The following is a 13,126-nucleotide window of genomic DNA, read 5'->3' as shown; positions in this document are numbered from 1 at the left end:
GTCCCAGGGGCCTGGGTGGGGCAAGAGCAGCGCGCATTCCAAGCCCGGGCTCAGGCACTCCCGGCGGGCCAGAAGGTCTGGAGTGGATAAATAGCCACAAGATCTGGATTCACTTGCAACTGCTCTGGTCTGTTGTCAGTGCCTGGCACCCATTTTCATACTGGGAAACTATGCACTTCTGCCTACTTGCTGTAGGGCCTGGGGGAGATAGAGACCCTGAGCAGGGGAGGGCCATTCTCCATCTCTCTAGCTACCCTCATGATGTCCTGTCCCTTTGGCCAAGCTGTCCTAAAGCTTCCTACATCCCTAAATAGGGGAGCTCGACACCCCTGAATGCACCCTTCCACCTCCCCGCTGATGCTGGAGCCCTGGGGCTAAACAGCCTAATTTATGGTGACCTCCACAGCACCAAGTGCACTGGAGACAAAGGCTAGTTTCTCTGAGCCACTTGAGGTCTCGAAGATCAGACTCCTTTCCTTTGCTTATGCTATGAGCTCTGCTTGGTGCATCCCTTAACTATGTAGGCTTAAAGCCCCAAACGCTTACCTTCCGCTGGCTCTGTACAGTCCTGGGCATGGGAGCACGGTAAAGATTTGCCAGTGAGCAGCCTGTGTTTGGTTTCCGGAGTGAGGGTTTCCAGAGAGGTGGGGGGGCGTTTCTGCACAATGTTGTGCTCCTGCCTGAGATCCGCTCCGTGCTTTGCTTTCTGCCGTGCTTCCCAACTTTACTCAAAGTCGCCGGACTCCCAGCTAGTAGAGGGACCGCTGGACAGACAGAGGACCGAGTGGGGAATCAGCCAAGGACCCACACAGGCAGCATCAGCAAAGGACCCGAAGGGAGGGGGTAGGTGGGCATGGGCCCTTAACCTCTCATGGCCTCTCATCCCGATTCCTTCTCTTTTCAGGATGGAGTGGGCCTCAGGGGAACAAGGGAGGGAACTGCGGGGACAACCTAGGCCCTGGCAGCTTCAACTGGGCCTGCTGCTGAGTGGTGAGAGTGCCTGGTGAAGGCCTGGGTGTGGCGGGATGTGATGGTGGGTGCCAGGATAGCTGGCCCTGAGGCTCCTGGGTGAGAGCACAGCAGAACTGGCTGACCCCCTGTTTCCAGTGCTGACTACCGCCCTGGCCCAGGCGCTGGCCCCTGATCTGCCAGGCTGTTCAAGAGGAAGCTGCTACCCCGCCACAGGTGACCTGCTGGTGGGCCGTGCTGACAGATTGACTGCCTCATCCACCTGTGGCTTACATGGTCCCCAGCCCTATTGCATCGTCAGTCACCTGCAGGTGTGGCTGGGGTTAGGGTAGGGGGCTGAGTCATGGTGGGGCTGGCACTGGCTGAGGTACTGACCCTGACCCTGACCCAACCCAGGACGAGAAAAAATGCTTCCTGTGTGACTCTCGGCGCCCCTTCTCTGCTAGAGACAACCCAAACAGCCATCGGATCCAAAATGTAGTTACCAGCTTCGCACCACAGCGCCGGGCTGCCTGGTGGCAGTCAGAGAATGGTGAGGCTGTGGGTGGGGTATGGGTTAGCAGGGCTGCCCATCAGTAGCCTCAAGTCCCTGACCTCCGACTCCTGCCCCAGGTGTCCCCGTGGTCACCATCCAACTGGACCTGGAGGCTGAGTTCCATTTCACGCACCTCATTATGACCTTCAAGGTGCCTGTGTGTCTGGGAGCCTGCTTGAAGCACCCTGCTTGGCTCCCCATTGCCCCTGAACAGAGTCCCAGCTCTTCAACCCAGCCTCCCTGTGCTCATATGCTGTGCTCTAGCTGTCTGGGAGGCTCTTTCATCTTCCACACCTCCTGTTGCCTCCCACCTCCAGGCCTTTGCACGTGCTGCCCCAATCCCAGGCTGGGTCAGGTGCTGCCTCCCTGGGCCCCATGGCCGTTGAGTCTCCCTACTAGAGGTGGCTGCCCTTCCTGGTCCTTGCTTGGCTTCCTTTGGTCACTCCTACCTGACTGTGAGCTGCTTGAGGGCAGAGCTCTTGATGGGCCTGAGCTTGGGTCCTTGGGCCCACTGATCAGCCATGCTCCCCACCCAGACATTTCGTCCTGCTGCGATGCTGGTGGAGCGATCAGCAGACTTTGGACGCACCTGGCACGTGTACCGTTATTTCTCCTACGACTGTGGGGCTGACTTCCCAGGAGTCCCACTGGCGCCCCCACGGCACTGGGATGACGTGGTCTGTGAGTCCCGCTATTCAGAGATTGAGCCATCCACTGAAGGCGAGGTGAGGGCTGGGATCTGGGCTGGGGCAGAAAGCAGGCATGATGGGCCTGAGGCAGGTCTAGCGTCTCTATGACTCTCTGCCCATCCAGGTCATCTATCGTGTGCTGGACCCTGCCATCCCTATCCCAGACCCCTATAGCCCACGGATCCAGAGTAAGTGTTCCATTCTTTGAGCCTGGCACAGCCCCAGCGTCCGGCTGGTGCCTATTTGGGGCCTCAGTAGCTATTTTGGGTGCTTCCCAGGGCAGGTGCCAAGTCCAATTTAGCTCATATAGCTGTGGACAGGAGGTCTCCCAAGGTGACCTTGGCAGCTTCAGCCCCTGGGTGGGCATGGGGCAGCAAGAGCCTATCTGGCCAGCTGGTCCCTAACACTTTCCCCCTGCTTAGACCTGCTAAAGATTACCAACCTACGGGTGAACCTGACACGGCTACACACACTGGGGGACAACCTGCTTGACCCACGGCGGGAGATCCGAGAGAAATACTATTATGCCCTCTACGAGCTGGTTGTGCGTGGCAACTGCTTCTGCTATGGACATGCCTCACAGTGTGCACCTGCCCCTGGGGCACCAGCCCATGCTGAGGGCATGGTGAGGGCCTTCAGCGGGCTGGAGTATGGCCGGGGGCAGGGACAGGCATGGCTGGACAGTGCTGACCACTTGCCTGCCCACACTCCTAGGTTCATGGGGCCTGCATCTGCAAACATAACACTCGTGGCCTCAACTGTGAGCAGTGTCAGGATTTCTATCATGATCTGCCATGGCATCCAGCTGAGGATGGGCACAGTCATGCCTGCAAGAGTGAGTGAGATCCCGGCCCCCAGAGCCCCAGAACTCTGTGGCCTTGTTGTGTCCTGGGCCAACCTTAGAGCTGGCTGGTTAAGCCCCTAATGCCTAGGCTGGGTCTGAAGGGTGCCCAGGTCTTGATGTCCCTGGAGACTCCCTCAACCCTCCTCCACCATCTGCTCTGGTTAGAGGTCCAGTATGATGCTGAAACCTTAAAGTCCCTGAGCCTCTGCTCACAAATTCTGGCCTGTGGCAGGACCCTAAGGTGGTACTGGGGGCCCCTATGCCCCTTAGCCTCAGGACATGATCCCTCAAGTGGCCTTTGCCCTGCTCTTCCCCACCTTCTCCCAAGAGTGCGAGTGCCATGGGCATGCCCACAGCTGCCACTTTGACATGGCCATATACTTGGCATCTGGCAATGTGAGCGGAGGTGTGTGTGATGGATGTCAGCACAACACAGCTGGACGCCACTGTGAGCTCTGCCGACCCTTCTTCTACCGTGACCCAACCAAAGACCTGCGAGACCCAGGCGTGTGCCGCTGTAAGGCTGGAATTGGACATGGGAGAGGGTGATCCTGGGATAGGAGCTGAGGTGCCAGGGTCCTGTCCTGGTTGCAGGGATTTGGGGTGGGGGAAAGGGTAGAACTAGGTTGGGAATCTAGGGTGGCGGCTTGGGAGATGACTGGTGCTGGACAAGTTGGCATAGGTTCACCCCATACTCCTTTTTGCCCTCAGCCTGTGATTGTGATCCCATGGGTTCCCAAGATGGTGGTCGCTGTGATCCCCATGATGATCCTGCCCTGGGGCTGGTCTCGGGCCAGTGTCGCTGCAAAGAACACGTGGTGGGCTCTCGCTGCCAGCAATGCCGTGATGGCTTCTTTGGGCTCAGTGCCAGTGACGCTCTAGGCTGCCAGCGTATGTCTTTCCTGTCCTAACTCCTGTGCTGACCTTGACCCTTGAGCTCGTACTCTTGACCCAACTAGACAGGAGCATTGCCACAGCTCCCCAAAGTGCTGATGGGTCTCCTTCCCTGCAGGATGTCAATGTGACACACGGGGCACAGTGCCTGGGGGCACCCCTTGTGACCGCAACAGTGGAGCCTGTTTCTGCAAACGTCTAGTGACTGGACGTGGCTGCAACCGCTGCCTGGTGGGACTGGAGGGAGCTGGAGTTCCGCCCTTACCCACAGAGCACAGGGCTGGGGGTGGTGTCTATGCCCCACTGGGTGGGTCCATTGCTGGTTGAGAGGCCTCAGGTCTGGGAGGCCAAGGGTGGGAGTGAGTGGTCTAGGAGCCATGTTTTCCCCAAGAAGTGGTAGAGGCTGAGAGCCATAATTGGATTCCCTGTTGGGCAGCAGGAAGGTCTATTTCTGGCCCCCAGCAACCTCTTCTCCCCTAGCCTGGCCACTGGGGCCTGAGCCACGACCTGCTTGGCTGCCGTCCATGTGACTGCGACATAGGTGGTGCCTTGGATCCCCAGTGAGTGCTGTAGAAGGGGTCCTGGGAGGGATGGGAAAATATCCTGGGCGGGATGGGGGTCCTTTTTGAGTAATCACGTGCTCCCCAGATGCAACGAAGCCACAGGTCAGTGCCGCTGCCGCCAACACATGGTGGGTCGATGCTGTGAGCAGGTGCAGCCTGGTTACTTCCGGCCCTTCCTTGACCACCTAACTTGGGAGGCTGAGGAAGCCCGAGGGCAGGTAGGGGGGCATCATTGGAGGGCAGGACATGGATGGTACCATGGCTGGAGAGGGAGGGTTATGGGTGGTGCCTTGTGTGGGGAGGGTGTCTGCTTTGGGCAGGGCCTCAGCTGGAGAGCTGGGGTTTGGGGACAGGCTGTGGCAGAAGAGGCAGTGCCTTGCCTGAGCCCCCACCCCCAGCTGCAATGTCTCCCAGGTGGTTGATGTGGTGGAGCGTCTGGCAAGCCCTGGGGGGACTCCATCTTGGACTGGCCCAGGCTTTGTTAGGCTACGGGAAGGCCAGGCAATGGAGTTCCTGGTGGCCTCTGTACCAAGAGCTATGGACTATGACGTGTTGCTGCGCTTGGAGCCCCAGGTCAGACCTTGCGATACCTAACCCAGAGCTGACACTTCTGGGTGTGGGAGCATCTCCTCATCATCACATTTCCCCAGGTGCCTGAGCAATGGGCAGAGTTGGAACTGACTGTGCAGCGTCCAGGGCCCATATCTGCCCACAGCCCATGTGGGCACGTGCTGCCCAAGGATGACCACATCCCAGGAACTCTGCAGCCAGGCACCAGGTGAGGACCCTAGCACCTACAGCTGTGAGGGGTGGTGGATCAGCCCTAAGCTCCCTCATTGCACTTGGAAGACTCCACTGTCCATTCATCTGTTTCTTTAAGTGCCTCCTCCTCCTGAGTGCTGTTCGTCAGCTGCCACTGGGCATGGCACTGGTCAGAGGAAGGAAGTAGACAGAGCAAGCCCTGCTCCTTCAGGGGCCCAAGTTCCAGTGGCCAAGGCAGGAATTAATGGCAACTCATCCAGTGTCAGGAGGGTATCAGAGTATTCCGGGCAGGGATGTAACTGGTCTGATTAATGTTTTATTATGTTTGCGGTAGCATTTGTTTCATTTTTCTTTTCTTTTCTTTTTCTTTTTTTTTTTTTTTTTTTTTTTTTTTTTTTTTTTGTCCTTTGTCATTTAAGGGCTGCACCCACGGCATATGGAGGCTCTCAGACTAGGGGTCCAATCAGAGCTGTAGCTGCTGGCCTACGCCAGAGCCACAGCAGCGCGAGATCCAAGGTGCGTCTGCGACCTACACCACAGCTTACGTCAATGCTGGATCCTTATCCCCTGAGTGAGGCCAGGGATCGAACCTGCAATCTCATGGTTCCTAGTCAAAATTGTTTCCACTGCGCCACAACGGGAACTCCAGTATTTGTTTCATGTATCTTTTTTTTTTTTTTTCTCTTTTGACCGCCCCACAGCATATGGAGTTCCTGGGCCAGGGATCAGATCTGAGCCGCAGTTGTGACTTATGCCACAGGTGCGGCAATGCCAGATCCCTAACCCACTGTGCCAGGCTGGGGATCAAACCTCTATCCCAGTGCTCCAGAGATGCAATTGATTCCATTGTAGGAACTCCTAATATATCTTTATTTCATCACCTTACTTTACAAAAATTTTTTCCATGTGAAAATAAAAATACATGGAGTTCCCGTCATGGCAAAGGGGAAACGAATATGACTAGGAACCACAAGGTTGCAGGTTCGATCCCTGGCCTTGCTCAGTGGGTTAAGGATCCGGCATTGCCGTGAGCTATGCTGTAGGTCACAGATACAGCTCGGAGCTTCGCGTTGCTGTGGCTGTGGCATAGGCCAGCAGCTGTAGTTCTGATTAGACCCCTAGCCTGGGAACTTCCATATGCCTTGGGTGCGGCCATAAAAATTTTTTTAAAAATATGAAGAAGCAGAGAAAATGGCATAATGAACCTAGCTGTACCTGGTACAGATATTTAATGAAGACTTCTCTAGTTGCTGAATGGAGAATAGACCTAAAGGGCCAAGGTAGAATCTGAGAGATCTGCTGGTGGTTATTGAGTTAGCTAAGTGACAGGAGATTGGACAGAGATGTAGTAGTTGAGGTGGTGAGAAGAAGTTTCCAGAGGGTTCTAGTGGCAGAGCTGTAGGAAAGAAAAAGTGGAAAGATGACTCTAGGGTTTTTGAATAGGGCATCTGGATGGTGTGGGCTCTTTACTGAGATGGAGTCATAGGACGGAGCAGTTCTGAGATGCTTAGACATGGGGGACAAGGCCAGTGGATGGTTGGATTCCTGTGTCTGGAATTACTGGGAGGGCTTAAGTAGGAGATGTAAATTGGGGACTTGCTACAAGAGACGCAGGTCCAGATTAAATGAGGAGAGAAAGGAAGGAGGGCCAGAACCGAGCTCTGGGGTAGTCTAGTGTTAGAGGCCAATAGACAGAGAAGAAAGAGCTAGGGGATGAGGCAAAATAAGGAGTCTGGACAGGATCCCAGAAGCTAAGAGAAGAGTGTCTCAGGAAGGAAGGCACACTGATCGCATCACATGCCACTGAGTGCTGGAGCAGATAAGAATAGAGAAGTGCCTGCTGGGTTTGACTACATGAAGGTTGGGTGACCTTGGGACAGTCTGTCTCCCTGGCATGTTGGGGTAAAAGCTCCCTAGAGTGGGAGGCTAGAGTGGATTTGGGGCAGGAGAGCAAAAAACCAGGCAGCAGCCAGAGAGAGATTTAGAGGCTGAATAAAGATTTTTTTTCCAGGGGAAATGAGAGAACCTCAGCATGGCTTTGCAGGCTGATGGGAATGATGGGGGGGGGGTGCAGGCAGGTGTGATGCAGTCTAGGTGAAAAGGAGCAGTGATTGGAGGTTGAAGGAAGTGTAAAGAGGTCACTGAGGAAAAATTGGCAAGTTATTGTGCCAGGGAAATGTGAGGTTGCAAGGCTGATGGAATGTTTTCTGCAAGACTGGTCTGCACAGGCGATGATTCCAGTGAAGGCACGTTATGGGAATCTTCTGTACACATTCTGTGTCAGCTCAGGCTGTTCAGCTATCTGGGACCTGGCCCAGCCCTGGTCTCTTTCTTGGCCAGTGCTTTGGTTGCGATATGTGGGGTAGGAGGCCCAAGACGATGGGTATGGAGACCCTGGGTGACCCCATACCTGTCCTCACCTACCCAGGTACATGGTATTTCTCAGACCTGTCTGCCTTGAGCCTGGTGTCTCCTACAAGCTGCATCTCAAGCTAGTGCGAACAGGAGGAAGTGCCCAGCCTGAGGCCCCCTATTCTGGACCCAGCCTACTCATTGACTCGGTGAATAGTTCCCTCTCCCCACACCAACCAAGATGGCAGGTCCCGTGGGATGGGTCCTGTAGTGGTGGCTGTAGAGAAGGGGTCTGACAGAAGACACAGGTCCATAGTAGTGCCGAGTTTAGTGTTCTGGCAGTTCCAATATGGTCCTGGGGCTGAACCTCACTCTTCCTTGCTCATCTCTTAAGCTGGTGCTATTGCCCCGTGTCCTGGTGCTGGAGATGTTTAGTGGGGGTGATGCTGCTTCTCTGGAGCGTCGTGCCACCTTTGAACGCTACCGATGCCATGAGGAGGGTCTGATGCCCAGCAAGACCCCTCCCTCCGAGGCCTGTGACCCACTCCTCATCAGCCTGTCCACCCTGCTCTACAACGGAGCCTTGCGTGAGTGTCTGTGGTGTGGCTGGTGGGGCAGAGGTGTGGAGTTCAGCCTGACCTTCCCTATTCCCTCTCCCCACAGCCTGTCAGTGTGACCCCCAGGGCTCACTGAGCTCTGAGTGCAACCCCCATGGTGGTCAATGCCTGTGCAAACCAGCAGTAGTTGGGCGCCGCTGTAACATCTGTGCCCCTGGCTACTACGGTTTTGGCCCCACAGGCTGTCAAGGTACTCACCTGCCCCTTCATCTCTCCTATTCTCTCCTTCTCCCCACTACCTTTCTCTGTCCTCCCTTTGGCTCGGCTTCTTCCTTCTTCTAACTCTGCTTTGGACCCCCTACTCTCAGCCCTGATCAACTGAAGTTCTCTTCCATTGCCTGACCTTCCACCCTGACTTCACCCTGATTCCCCTCAAACCCCCTCCCTAGCTGAGCCTCTGCCTTGCCCCCAGCTTGCCAGTGTAGCCCTGAGGGGGCACTCAGTGGCCTATGTGAAGCGACTAGTGGGCAGTGCCCCTGCCGAACTGGTGCTTTTGGGCTTCGCTGTGACCGCTGCCAGCGTGGCCAGTGGGGATTCCCTAGCTGCCGGCCCTGTGTCTGCAACGGGCATGCAGACGAATGTGACACCCACACAGGCACTTGTCTGGGCTGCCGTGATCACACAGGGGGTGAACACTGTGAAAGGTGAGCCTGGAGCAGCTGTGAGTGAGCTGGTGGGTGGGCAGGCTGCTCAGGGATGACCCAGATCTTCCTCCTCCTCCCTGCAGATGCATTGCTGGCTTCCACGGGGACCCACGGCTGCCATATGGGGGCCAGTGCCGGCCCTGTCCCTGCCCTGAAGGTCCTGGGAGCCAGCGGCACTTTGCTACTTCCTGCCATCGGGATGGATACTCCCAGCAGATCGTGTGTCACTGCAGGGCAGGCTACACAGGTGTGTGGGGAAGGTGCCGGCATGGGAGAAGGATGGGCCAGCTGGGCTGAGCACTCACGCCTTCCTCCTGACTGTGGGCAGGGCTGCGGTGTGAAGCTTGTGCCCCTGGGCACTTTGGGGACCCATCAAGGCCAGGTGGCCGGTGCCAGCCGTGTGAGTGCAATGGGAACATTGATCCCACGGACCCTGATGCCTGTGACCCCCACTCGGGGCAATGCCTGCGCTGCTTACACCACACAGAGGGGCCACACTGTGCCCACTGCAAGCCTGGCTTCCATGGGCAGGCTGCCCGACAGAGCTGTCACCGTGAGTGTGGGTATAGGAGGGGTGGCTGGGGTGGGGCTCCACTGCTCCAGCTCCCCTTGACTGTTGTGCTCATCTTGGCTGGTACAGGCTGCAACTGCAACCTGCTGGGCACAGATCCCCAGCAGTGCCCATCCCCCGACCGGTGCAACTGTGACCAAAGCAGTGGGCAGTGCCCATGCCTCCCCAATGTCCAGGGACCTAGCTGTGACCGCTGTGCCCCCAACTTCTGGAACCTTACCAGTGGCCGTGGCTGCCAGCCCTGTGCCTGCCACCCAAGCCGATCCAGAGGCCCCACCTGCAATGAAGTATGAGACCTTCCTGTACATCTCTGTGTAGATAGATGGGGGCCAGCTGCCTTCAAGTCTTGAGGGCTCAGCCCCTGATTGAGGCCCTGACCTCTGCCCTGTTCCCACTCTAGTTCACAGGACAGTGCCACTGCCGTACTGGCTTCGGTGGGCGAACCTGTTCTGAGTGCCAGGAGCTGCACTGGGGAGACCCTGGTTTGCAGTGCCGTGGTGAGGGAGCTAGCGGGGCCAGGGTGGATGAGGACTTCCCAGGATGCCCCACTGGCACCCTAACTCTGTGGCCTGCCCTTTTCCTGCAGCCTGTGATTGTGACCCTCGTGGGATAGACACACCTCAGTGTCACCGTTCTACAGGCCACTGCAGCTGCCGCCCAGGCGTGTCTGGAGTGCGCTGTGACCAGTGCGCCCGTGGCTTCTCAGGCATCTTTCCTGCCTGCCACCCCTGCCACGCATGCTTTGGGGACTGGGATCGTGTGGTGCAGGACCTGGCTGCCCGTACACGGCGCCTGGAGCAGCGGGTGCAGGAACTGCAGCAGACGGGTGTGCTGGGTGCCTTTGAGAGCAGCTTCTGGCACATACAGGAGAAGCTGAGCACCGTGCAAGGGATTGTGGGTTCCCGCAATGCCTCAGCTGCCTTTGCTGCGAAGCTCATGGACGCCACAGAGGAGTTACGGTACAGATGGGACTGAGGACACATGGTGGGATAGGGCAGAGACCCAATGCACTGGGCTGAAGCCTCTATAAATAACACCTCCCCACCATCCATGCAGGCGTGAAATTGGGGAGGCCACTGAACACCTGACCCAGCTGGAGGCAAAGCTTACAGATGTACAGGATGAGAATTTTAATGCCAACCATGCACTAAGCAGTCTAGAGCGAGATGGGCTTGCACTTAATCTCACATTGCGGCAGCTTGACCAGCATCTGGACCTGCTCAAGCATTCAAACTTCCTGGGTGAGTTGCTGGCCAACTAGGCAGGTGGATCAGGGTTGACCTTCAGCTGACTGCCTGCCTCTGCCCAACTTAGGTGCCTATGACAGCATCCGCCATGCCCACAGCCTGTCTGCAGAGGCAGAACGTCGTGCCAACACCTCGGCCCTGACAGTGCCCAGCCCTGTGAGCCACTCAGCAGGCACCCGGCACCGGACAGAGGTGCTGATGGGTGCCCAGAGGGAGGACTTCAACCGCAAGCACATGGCCAACCAGCAGGCACTGGGCGAGCTCTCTGCCCGTACCCACACCCTGAGCCTGACAGGCATAAATGAACTGGTGAGGTACAAGTGTGGGATGGGACATGTGGGTGTGGATGTTCCTTCCACTGGGCCCTGACTTGTTCTGTGCCTGGCAGGTGTGTGGGTCCCCGGGAGATGCACCCTGTGCTACGAGTCCTTGTGGGGGTGCCGGCTGTCGGGACGAGGATGGGCAGCCTCGCTGTGGGGGCCTCAGCTGCAGTGGAGCAGCAGCCATGGCGGACCTGGCGCTGGGTCGGGCCCGCCACACACAGGCAGAACTGCAGCGGGCACTGGCAGAAGGTGGTGGCATCCGCAGCCAGGTAGCTGAGACCCGTCGGCAGGCAGGCGAGGCACAGCAGCGGGCCCAGGCAGCCCTGGACAAGGCTAATGCTTCCAGGGGACAGGTGGAACAGGCCAACCGGGAACTGCGGGAACTTATCCAGAGTGTGAAGGACTTCCTCAGCCGTGAGCCTCCCTTGTGGCCCAGGCCATGTGGTGTTTCCCCCGTGTCTGTGTTCATATTTGGGTCAGGGCCTGCACTGTACCTGTGTTTGTGACCACAGATGGGCAAGGGCTCAGGATGTCTGGCCCTGAGCCCTTGCCCATATGTAGTCCCCAAGTCCATGACACTGAATCTATGTCCTGCGTATAGTCCCTGTCATTGTGATTACATCCCTATGCCTATTAGCAAATCCATACCCCATGTGTGGTCCCTGAGTCTGTACCCCAGGATTGTTTCCCCATGCCTGTGCTGGGGAACCTGTATCTCTAAGCCCTTGCCTGTATCCCCATAGAGGAGGGGGCTGATCCTGATAGCATTGAGATGGTGGCCACACGAGTGCTAGAGCTCTCCATCCCAGCGTCACCTGAGCAGATCCAGCATCTGGCAGGCGAGATTGCAGAGCGGGTCCGGAGCCTGGCAGATGTGGACATGATCCTAGCGCGTACTGTGGGAGATGTGCGTCGAGCGGAGCAGCTACTGAAGGATGCGCAGCGGGCACGGTCTGACCCCAGCCTTGGACCCCATCCTTGACACCTGGTTCTGATACTTGAGGGTCCTGATTACCTCTCTTCCCCAGGAGCCGGGCCGAGGGTGAGAAACAGAAGGCAGAGACGGTACAGGCGGCACTGGAGGAGGCCCAGAGGGCACAGGGTGCTGCTCAGGGTGCCATCCAGGAGGCAATGGTTGACACACAGGACACGGAGCAGACCCTGAACCAGGTGTCGTCTCTCTGGGGCATCAGTGGGGCAAGGTTATGAGCATGCTGCGTAGACTTGTTTAACCCTGAACCCACCTGTGGCAGGTGCAGGAGAGGATGTCAGGTGCAGAGCGGGCACTGAGTTCTGCAGATGAGCGGGCTCAGCAACTGGATGGACTCCTAGAGGCTCTGAAATTGAAACGAGCAGGGAATAGCCTGGCAGCCTCTAGTGCTGAAGAAACAGCAGGCAGTGCCCAGGGTCGAGCTCAGGAGGCTGAACAGGTAGGTGGGTTGAGGCAGAGCCAGTTGGAAGCAGTGGCGGTAAAGCCTGGGCCTCCACTGGGTCACCACCCTGACTCTGCCCTCTATTTTCTTAGCTGTTGCAGGGCCCACTAGGCGACCAGTACCAGACAGTGAGGGCCCTGGCTGAGCGCAAGGCCCAGGGTGTGCTGGCTGCGCAGGTGCGGGCGGAGCAATTGCGAGATGAAGCTCGGGACTTGCTGCAGGCAGCTCAAGACAAGCTACAGCGGCTGCAAGGTGAGGCTGGCAGCGTGTGGGCGCCAGAGACGTGGGACTCTGAAAGAAGGACCCTTCTGCTGAGACCTGTCTCTCCTAGAGCTGGAAGGCACTTATGAAGAGAATGAGCGGGCGCTGGAGGGCAAAGCGGCTCAGCTGGACGGGTTGGAAGCCAGGATGCGCAGCGTGCTTCAAGCTATCAACTTGCAGGTCCAGATCTACAATACCTGCCAGTGACCCCAGCCCCAGCCCTACCCCAGTCCCAGCCCCGCCCCGCACGCATTACTGCTTGTGCACGGAAAGTCCCTAGCCTGGCCAGGCCCCCAATAAACCAGTGTGAATCGCTGTGTTATCTGGACTCTGATTTGGGGAGGGTGGGATTCTCTGGGCGGAACATAGAGGCCGCCACCAGCCGGGCCCCAGCGAGGCACCGGAGCCCCGCCTCCTCCGTT

General features: G+C 57.5%; 1 protein-coding gene across 3 annotated transcripts; it reads left to right on the top strand.

The window, feature by feature from the left end:
- The first annotated feature begins 755 nt into the window (after positions 1–755).
- On the top strand, positions 756–13,019 carry LAMB2 (laminin subunit beta 2). 3 transcript variants are annotated; one of them, XM_021070660.2, is made up of 33 exons: positions 756–812; positions 905–990; positions 1,108–1,280; positions 1,366–1,501; positions 1,582–1,655; positions 2,041–2,229; positions 2,318–2,381; positions 2,616–2,818; positions 2,908–3,028; positions 3,366–3,554; positions 3,749–3,928; positions 4,050–4,162; positions 4,412–4,491; positions 4,580–4,712; positions 4,909–5,067; positions 5,145–5,272; positions 7,685–7,817; positions 8,003–8,195; positions 8,272–8,415; positions 8,638–8,869; positions 8,953–9,116; positions 9,198–9,422; positions 9,510–9,727; positions 9,841–9,937; positions 10,027–10,399; positions 10,497–10,681; positions 10,755–10,996; positions 11,076–11,424; positions 11,754–11,961; positions 12,039–12,180; positions 12,264–12,440; positions 12,536–12,695; positions 12,775–13,019. In XM_021070660.2, the coding sequence occupies exons 2-33, from the start codon at positions 906–908 to the stop codon at positions 12,909–12,911; spliced, it is 5,406 nt and encodes a 1,801-aa protein (XP_020926319.2). In that variant the 5' UTR covers positions 756–812; position 905; the 3' UTR covers positions 12,912–13,019. The 3 variants fall into 3 exon arrangements, with proteins under 3 accessions (XP_020926319.2, XP_084844276.1, XP_084844277.1); XM_084988150.1 differs by lacking the exons at positions 756–812; positions 905–990; positions 1,108–1,280; ... (11 more) ...; positions 4,909–5,067; positions 5,145–5,272 and adding an exon at positions 5,631–5,727 and having other exon boundaries at positions 6,352–7,817; XM_084988151.1 differs by lacking the exons at positions 756–812; positions 905–990; positions 1,108–1,280; ... (11 more) ...; positions 4,909–5,067; positions 5,145–5,272 and adding an exon at positions 5,631–5,807 and having other exon boundaries at positions 6,238–7,817.
- Positions 13,020–13,126: the final 107 nt, after the last annotated feature.

The sequence above is a fragment of the Sus scrofa genome, chromosome 13 (assembly GCF_054392235.1).
Source record: "Sus scrofa isolate SSC_HxYL_T2T_F1_AM1 chromosome 13, Sscrofa_HxYL_maternal_Yorkshire_Landrace_v2.0, whole genome shotgun sequence".
In the NCBI taxonomy this organism is placed as follows: Eukaryota; Metazoa; Chordata; class Mammalia; order Artiodactyla; family Suidae; genus Sus; species Sus scrofa.
The sequence above is the reverse complement of the archived record's forward strand: the minus strand, read 5'-3'. Positions and strand labels throughout refer to the sequence as shown.

Coding starts and splice junctions, on each gene's coding strand:
- LAMB2 (XM_021070660.2), top strand. CDS start 906: ATGGAGTGGGCCTCAGGGGAACAAGGGAGGGAACTGCGGGGACAACCT. Junction 4,163..4,411: donor GTGGCTGCAACCGCTGCCTG/GTGGGACTGGAG, acceptor CTTCTCCCCTAG/CCTGGCCACTGGGGCCTGAG. Junction 10,997..11,075: donor TGACAGGCATAAATGAACTG/GTGAGGTACAAG, acceptor TGTGCCTGGCAG/GTGTGTGGGTCCCCGGGAGA.